This window comes from Alosa sapidissima, chromosome 21 (assembly GCF_018492685.1).
Source record: "Alosa sapidissima isolate fAloSap1 chromosome 21, fAloSap1.pri, whole genome shotgun sequence".
Classification (NCBI taxonomy): domain Eukaryota; kingdom Metazoa; phylum Chordata; class Actinopteri; order Clupeiformes; family Clupeidae; genus Alosa; species Alosa sapidissima.
This window is the reverse complement of record NC_055977.1, coordinates 8,512,630-8,521,687: the sequence shown is the minus strand read 5'-3', so window position 1 is coordinate 8,521,687 and position 9,058 is coordinate 8,512,630. Positions and strand designations below refer to the sequence as shown.

General features: G+C 42.1%; 1 protein-coding gene across 6 annotated transcripts in view; it reads right to left on the bottom strand.

Moving 5' to 3' along the window:
• Positions 1-672: 672 nt before the first annotated feature.
• fam131ba (family with sequence similarity 131 member Ba) overlaps positions 673-9,058 on the bottom strand; it is a 41,593-nt gene continuing 33,207 nt past the window's right edge. For 5 of the 6 annotated variants that reach the window (XM_042075842.1, XM_042075844.1, XM_042075840.1 and 2 more), the window contains 3 exons: positions 7,148-7,461; positions 5,759-6,001; positions 997-4,027 (listed from right to left, as the gene is read on the bottom strand). In XM_042075842.1, coding sequence (XP_041931776.1) covers positions 3,764-4,027; positions 5,759-6,001; positions 7,148-7,461 — 821 coding nt within the window. In that variant the 3' untranslated portion in view covers positions 997-3,763. Of the gene's footprint in view, positions 864-996; positions 4,028-5,758; positions 6,002-7,147; positions 7,462-9,058 lie in introns of those variants that run through there. The other variant, XM_042075843.1, reaches the window with a different exon arrangement.

Below are 9,058 nucleotides of genomic sequence, written 5' to 3'. Positions count from 1 at the left end.
AAGAATGTCTGCGCTCTTGATGTTCCAAATGTGTCTCTGTGTGTTTTAACACTCAAGGTGTATCTCTATGTGTTTCATGTCTCAGAGTTTGTGTGGAGTCCTGTTCGTAGTCTTCTATTCATCTTTTTTGATGTCACATGTGGGGTTGGTTGGGATTCATAACCACTGCTAATATTACAGTGTTTTTTGTTGCAGCTGATATTTTACAGATCAACATCTTTGGAATAGAGATATATGGAATTGCTTAAATTATTTTAGAGTAAATGATCAGAAGATAAATTATATTTAATATGTTATTTATAAATAAAGTTCTATGACAATAACAAAGTATTGTGTTTTTTTCAGTGTCTGCCATGTTAAGTACTATAGATGGGTCCTATGGGCCATATGTAAAAGGAAAAATATACATATCGTACATTTGAGTGTGTGATTTAGCCGCATCTTGTGAAGACATTTGAAAAAAAAAAATGACTATAATAATAAACTACTCTGTAAAAACAGATTAATACATAACAAACTTAATTTATTTAAGGATATTCATGCCATTATAATGCCTATAGAGCACTTTATCCGTGAGTTTTATAGAGACATATAGACCACTTTATCAGAGTTTTATGCAGTTTTCAGAACTGAGCTTCGAACACTCATTAATAAAGACACTTCCAGAGGTCACATGGGTGGACCATTTATTTACAACAGATAAAAATGCACATGGTCAGCATGACAAGGGAGCTGGAGAGGTTTATGTCTGCCAAGTCTGACGGCTGAGCTGAGTCTCGATGTCTGTCGGTCTGTCAGTGGTTTAAATGATTCTCGTTCCATGAGACACAGACATGGTGAGGACGTAAATGAGGAGACAGCGTCTGAATGGCCAACAAAAGAAGGCAAATTAGGCTTGCAACGGCTATAATGGAAAGTAATGAATGAATACAAAAATAGACCATTACGCTATCTGCCAGCTGCATTTTATTCAGACAGCTGTAGTTCTCTCTTGTGAATTCATTCTCACCTATGCCTAAATTACTATGTGGGACATTTAACAACAGTATTTTTTTTTTTAAATGCACATTAGCCTGAAGTGTCCCAATAATATCATACAAAAATAAATTTAATCCCACTGTTGCATAAGAATAACAACAAGAATCAATATGTTTCAAGTCAGTGTCTCTCTCCACTCACCAACATAAAATACAGTTTTAAAAAGAAGTAATTTAATCATGAAATCATAAGCTCTGTCCCTTTTTTGTGAGTCCACCAGGAAATATCATTCGAAAACAAACTTTTGTCTAAACACCAGCCTTTGCTCTGGCTATCTTACTGACCTAATGCTAGTAGACAGGGAATGACTAATAATCAGCTGTAGGAACCTGTGTTATAAGGTCAACGTATCCCTCTCCCTCCCTCTCTGGGAAAACCTGTGGACAGAAGATACCCTGCCCCGTGCCATCTTGGGGCACAGCCCTCTCAGAGAATTGAGTTTCAGCCCAAGGGGCAGCCAGAGAAACACACCATACAGTTACTGCATTATGTTTGGGTTCTGGTGCAAAATAGGGAGGGCAGGTTCAGAAAATAAAAGCTGTTGACCCTGCCTGCTGTGCCCAAAGCCTTTTTTCTCTGTGGAAAAATCAAAGCTATATGGACAAGCTAGTCCCACAGTTCCAAGGTCAGAAAAAAATCAGCTAAGAACTCAAAGCATATTATCTAAAATCATATCACACATTAGAACCACTTCACATATTAGAACATTTTGAAAACAATGCCTTAGTGCATCATTTGGGGATGGGGTTGCTTGACACGTGAACGTGATCTTTTTTTTTAATCGAATTGAAATTGATTTCTTTTGTTATCCATTCGAAATGCTCAGATGTAACCCGAACCGACGAGATTCAAGGACCAAGAGCTATTCTCAGACCAAATGTAGACTGACCTCCACTTGATATCTTTTTTTTCTCTCTTTCTGGCTCAAGAATATTTTATTTACATGAAGGTCTTTGTGTAAACTAATACTGCCTTAGAAACAAACAGGTAGTGCTAATGCTATAATTTCAGTGGCAAATTGCACACTTCAAGATGAGAGCCACAATCCTGTGTGTCTTTATTGCACAGTGCAAGGTATCCACAGCCTAATGACACAGGATGTCTCTGCAGGATAGCTGGCAACATAATCCATTTGAACCACTAGAGGGAGCCTGCTACTATTCACTAGGCATGTAATATATGATGTGTTGATTTTGCAGTACAGCTGGTGAGCCACTGCTGTAGCGAACTTAAAAAAAAATAAAAAATGGATTGAACTGAAAATAATAAATTAGAAAAATCACACTGAATCAATTACTGTCATTCATCAGTATCAACACTGCATGCCGAATCAATCCAAAACAGAGTTAACTGAAATAAAGGTCCATTCTTGCTCTCTCGTCTTCATCCAGGCAAACACATATCCCCTAGATCTCCACAAGTCCAGACGCTACGGCTAAAGGGGGGGCAAACAATGGGGTCCATCTACAAAATGCACTCTGCTCCACAGTCTTGGCTTCACTGAATTGCCAGTCAGAAGATAATGCAGGTTGGCAGCAGCTCAGTCCCTCTCACATGACGTTCAGTGCAAATCAACGTTGAGCAGCTTGGTGATAAAGTACAAAAATAATAATAATACAAAGCAACATTTACTATTGTAAGTAATTCAAAACATGATTTTTGTCACTCGGTGTGTGCAATACATTCTTTTAAGTTTGGTCCAGTCTCTAGTGCATATGTAGTAGGATTTACAATACGTTATGATGGTAAATTGGGCAGCACTGTTTTAAACTGGGCAGTATTGTGCTTGATTATACAAAGAGCACGTGTGTGTGCATGTGTGTGTGTGTGTGTGCATGTGTGTGTGTGTGTGTGCATGTGTGTGTGTGTGTGTGTTTTACAAATGTGTGTATTTGTGCATGTATGTATGTGTCCATTTGTGTATGTGTCTATATGTGAGTATGTGTGTGTGTGTGTGTGTGTGTGGATATGTTGGTAATAAATAACATAGGAAACATTTCACACAACATCACTGCCAACAGGCAAACTGGTAATATGATTTCAGAATATAATTTTATACATACACACGTAGAGTACACTCACCCATGAACGCACACAAACACACCCACACACACATTCACACCTTCACACATACATGTAAATACATATACTGTTTCATTGGCTTTTTATTTTATTACAAAAATCAATATTATTACTATGTATACTGTTAGATTTGAATCTTTTTTTGTAAATAGTTCAAAAGCATGCACTTTCTTTTGGTTGGTTTGGCTCTCTTATATTGCGCTCCTCTTGCTCGCACTCCCCCCTCTCTGTGCTCGTGTCCTTGCTATCTCTTCTTCTTCTTCTTCTCCTTCTTCTGTGCCGCTTCACAAAATGACTTGTTCCCGGCCTCGCTGGAGTGCTAATGACATAACCACACACTCTTATGAATTCTGCTTTTGTTCTTCCAGCCTTAGCTCGCAGAAGCACCTGTCTAACAAGGTCTCCCCAATTGCTGTCCGATCCGCTTGTCCATCCATTTGTTTTTCACGTCTAGAGCCCCAGAACCACATGTTCAGTTCATTCAGTAGGGTTAATAGTGAGTGGTGGTGATGGAGGGAGGGGGTTAGGGGAAGAGGATGGAGATTAGTGTAACTGGTTGATTATTAAGGTGTTTGTTTAGCTCGGTGGTCCATTTTTATTTACTGGCTTGGAAAAAAAAAAGAGCCTAGCGGGCTGTCGCACGTCAGTTGGTCGCCACGACAACCACGGAGCCCTCCTCTTTTGCCGCCGCCAGCTCCTCATCCTTCTCCTCCAGAGACTGGACAATGCAGGACGTGACCTCGAAAGGCGCGTACTCTGCGCCCGGCTCGGCAGTGGAAAAGAAGGGCACAGGGGGGATGGGTCCGTCGGCCCAGGAGGGGCTGAGGGTCTCCCGCGGCGACGGCTGTGTTGTGGTCGGTAGCGGCGAGCCAGACTCGGGTTCCAAGGTTAACGTGATCTCGTCCTCCTAGGGAGTGGGAGCAGAGTTGGATTGGAACAGCAGGGGAGAGGAATGAACATCAAAACATCGTAAGAAAAAAAAAAACAGATGGCATTGCTAGTTGTGTAAAAAAAAAAATGTGTGGAATGTGACCTTTTGAAGTTTCTGTACCCGTAAAGGTCGAGTCAGAGGGAATGAGTCCTTAGAAGTGACCGTTTGAAGCTTCCCACAAAAGTCTTCTAAATCTGCTTTGAGCCAAAGTCAGCAATGGTCTTTAAATGTCATCTCTTTAATTGTTTAAATGACAAATGCTATAACCATAATCAGAGTTATGGATCAATGTTGTGTTAAATGAGTTGTCATGGAGAACTGTAATTGCATGTCTGCACAGCAATTAACAGCTTAATGTTCTCATAAGCTTGGTTTCTATCCAATCTCATAATGTGAATTTGTTTGAAACTCCGATATATACCATGTGTAGATTAATTAAGTGAAGTATCTCGGCTTCCCATGGAATAGCGGAGGCTTTCAGAGTTGTCAAAACAGCTTTTAGCTACATCACAGAGTTGCCTTACATGACCTTGTTTGTGACCATGGCCAGGAAGACAAAAAGCACCAGATTACTCTAACATATTTATCAGAAGATCAAACTGAGTTAGTAAAATGAGACAAATCAAGGTATATCCAAACTAGTACTACTGTAGTACTACTACTAATACACCAAATCATCAACAACAACAACAACAACACATTGCAGTTATACTGTACTGCTCTTTTAAAAGGCCCAACACACTTTCCTAAGACTAGTTATAAGATTGAAAAGTGCAGCACTGATTAAAATTCACTACACATAGCCTACTTTTGTCAGGATTTTAGGTCCTTAAGCATGCAGATTATTTGATGATGAAAAAAACAGTGAAGCGGGTTGTATGGAAACAAACTGTAAATATGCAGTAGAACAGTAAGAATTTCATGATCAATCTAATCATCTAAAGATGGGCAGCCTTGAGCAAGGCACCTAACCCCTCACTGCTCCCCGAGCGCCGCTGTTGATGCAGGCAGCTTACTGCGCCGGGATTAGTGTGTGCTTCACCTCACTGTGTGTACACGGTGTGCTGTGTGTGTTTCACTAATTCACGGATTGGGATAAATGCAGAGACCAAATTTCCCTCACAGAATCAAAAGAGTATATATACTTATACTATACTTATACACTGTTGTGCATCTGTCCATCATCATGTAAAGCCCACCAAAACGATTTGATTGGGACGAACACATCTTATTCAAGTATAGCGACTTCTTGATGAAGAAGCTCCTGACCAAATGTCCTGTCATCAAATTTTGTGGGCGGGATAAATTCCAGCTGGCCTCCAGGCTAGGGAATATCATGCAGTAGGATAGTATGAGTGTCATGCATTAGGATAGTGGGAATATCATGCAGTAGGATAGTAGGAATATCATGCAGTAGGATAGTGGGAATATCATGCAGTAGGATAGTATGAGTGTCATGCATTAGGATAGTGGGAATATCATGCAGTAGGATAGTGGGAATATCATGCAGTAGGATAGTGGGAATATCATGCAGTAGGATAGTATGAGTGTCATGCATTAGGATAGTGGGAATATCATGCAGTAGGATAGTGGGAATATCATGTAGTAGGATAGTAGGAATATCATGCATTAGGATAGTGGGAATATCATGCAGTAGGATAGTGGGAATATCATAGTGGGAATATGATGATCAATTTGGGAACTGACCTTGGTCTCCTCCTCCTGTTGCTCGGTCATGCTTTCGCTTTCCGCATCAAACTCCTCCCCCATTGTCTCGGCCACGCCCCCGTCCATCATGTTCATGGGAGCCATCTGTCCAGCGATCTCCACCTGAGCCGACGCCCACAGGTCAGCCAATCGTGGGTGAGTGGGCAGGCCCAGACTGTGGATGGTGCTGTTAGGCGTGGCTTGCAGGGAGTGAGGGTTGCTGTGGAAACGATGATCCAGGGCCTGTGAGGCGAGAGGCAACAGAGCAAGGGGAGAGAGTAGACTGTTAAAGTGTTGAAGAAATTAATCTCAGTCGTGATTAGTAACTCCTGAGGGTGAAATTACCTCTGTTGTAAATGTGGACGCCACTCCATCTGTGGCTAATAGCAGTCAGGGCTCAGAGACAGCCGAGTATTTCAATTCCAAATTGATGTAAGAAAAGTACTGGAAGCACATTTTGTACTGCCATTTTGTACCATGTCCCACCATTTACCCTCCAAAGATCTCACACATCCATCTGGCATCAGTGCATTTTGAAAATCTATTCAGTGTCCATATTTTTGTCTGCTTCCCATATTCAGTAGCTTGTGAAATGTGGCGCATATTTGCTAGAAATGCACTAAAGTAAAAACACATACACTGTAGTATCGATGGCAGCTCTATGGGCCATCTAATGGTTTGTGATTAAAGAACGGCTTGAAATAAGCATTTTTCAAGGAGTGAATACTGCCAGCGTTCCCACTTCCCCGTGCTCCCCCAATGCTAGGTCTCTGGCATAGGTGTAAATTATAGTTCCACTAACGCCTGTTGCAGCAGATAACACAAAAAGCTTCTGCTGGCACAGATACTTCAAAATGAATGGAACCTGCTAGACGGTGAAAATATTCAAAGCAGCAGAATGAATGTTGAAGTTGAATGAATATAGCAGGCACTTCAAAGCGACACAGACTCGAGAATCAAACCCGGGCAACAGATTGTCAAGCAGTGACACTACCATTGCTCCTTCACATCCATGTATATAACAATGTAATGATCTACACATAAGCTTTTTTACAAAGAACAATATGTTTGGAACCTTTACAAACATTTTGATTAATGACTAATGACTAATGACTGTAATTGACTGATTAGAATTACATGTATTTATCTTAGTGGGACTCTCTTAGTTTGACAGCCACTCAGGTGTATTCTCCCGCTCGGAGGCTGGAACTTTCCTATTTCCCCAAGTACCGGTAGCTAATGAAAAAACCCATAATGCTGCGAGGATGCTGGTAGTGCAGAGGCTGCTGGGAATTGTAGTTTACCCGTTGCTGCTGGTAGTGCAGAGGCTGCTGGAAATTGTACCTGTTGCTGCTGGTAGTGCAGAGGCTGCTGGGAATTGTAGTTTACCTGTTGCTGCTGGTAGTGCAGAAGCTGCTGCTGCTGGTACTGGTGGATCTGGTGCAGCTGCTGCAGGTGGTTCTGCTGTTGCAGCGAGAGATGCTGATTCTGGGACAGGAACTGGGTGTGGTTGCCTTGGTTACCCTCGTAGCCCTCGCCAGAGGTGCTGCCCGCCAGGACGTAGGAGCCAGCGGCGGGGGAGGCCACACCCGAGGGCTCGCTGCTGATTGGCTCCCAGGCGTCAGACGAGGAGAGGCAGTAGAGGCCCTGCGAGACGTAGGTGTGAGGCCACACGTCCGCGGTGGAGTGGTGCAGGGGCTGGTCTAAAGGGACGAGGAGAACAGGAGAGGATGGAGAAGTAGGAGGTTGTGAGCAGAGCCAGATGAAATAGCAGGCTACACTAGGCACGTAACCAGGGGCGCCGCTGGGGGGGGTTTAGGGGATTCTAAGGGCCCAGCACTGACAGGGGCCCCCCAGAGAGCCCTCCTGAGAATAGTATATATAATATATCTATCATAGTATATAATCTGTCATAGGGCCCAAATTTTCTAGCAGCACCCCTGCACGTAACTGAAGCATTCCGTTCGCAGAGCATAAAAATAGTTTTAGAAAACTGGTCTAATTATTTTTGAAAGTATGCGCCACTATCTGTTCTGGTGTAGACCAATTCAATTGAATACAGTGGAAGCTAATTGTTGTAGCCTGCCTGTAACAATGAAGTATTGAGCTGGGTGGGGCTGAAGACCCAGGGCCTGCAGACTGCCAAAGCCCTGGTTGATAGAGAAAAGAGGCCACATCAATTTAATGGGGCTAATGGTTGGCAGAGGATGTAGACCTACTTCAGATTGTAACCTGTTTATAGTTCATGTGTAAGGATGCAACAAGTTGTTCAAGGCTACGAGTAGGCTGTTATTTTGTAGTCTAGACAGTCTATATGTGTACATTTCTGTACGCTTAGTAGGTGTCTGGAAAAAGTGATCATTCCATGATAATACATGTACAACGAAAATTGTCAGCAATCACATACTCGAACTGTGAAATGTGCTTTAGAGGAGGCACAAAGTTAGATACCAGCATCTTAAACATCTTAAAAGATCCGCTGTAATGAGCATACAGGCTTTACATGCAAGCTACCAGCGGCAACTGCCATCAACGAAACCCTGAGAGCAGTTCTGAATGCAAAGGAGATGATGGATGAAGACAACACTGAAAAACATTGGGGCTCTAGCTGGACATTAATGTTTATTACATTAATATAATCTTCCCTATACACATTTTTTTATATTGTGTACTGTGCTCAACTTAGATTTATAGGATCATTGAGGTCATTGTAATTAACACAAACTCATGAGGTTGCTCACAACTGGTGTGGAGTTTTCATTAATGAAATGCTGCTACAACACAAAACTGTGTGTGTGTGTGTGTGTGTGTGTGTGTGTGTGTGTGTGTGTGTGTGTGCGCTCGCGCACGTGTGCATAGTGTGTGAGTGCCTTGTCTTGTGTTGATGGTATAGCTATGATGTGCCATTTCCTTCCGGTTGCAAATTGGAGCATTTCCTAGATGGCCTGAAAATATTGGTTATAATTTGAGGGTGTGCTGTGTTTAGCTGTAGCCCCAGGGCCCTTGCTGTTCTTCATCCAGCCCTGATTATGAGGAGAGGACCAGAGAGGTACAAGCTGTAGAGGCTCACTGTGTAAGGAAGTGAGCTTTTCTCTCTGTTATGTATTATTTTATCTAAAACAATCCTCGTAAGTTGAATTTGCTCTCTTATACCATTCAAAATGTTTCATTCCCCATAAGTATATGATGCAGAGTAACTTTTCCCAAAAGTTGAAATTCTACATGTCTACCAAATAAACAACCCAAAAGGCATAGAAATTCTAATCGAGAAGCAACAGGTAAATGATAAGATTGGCAAAA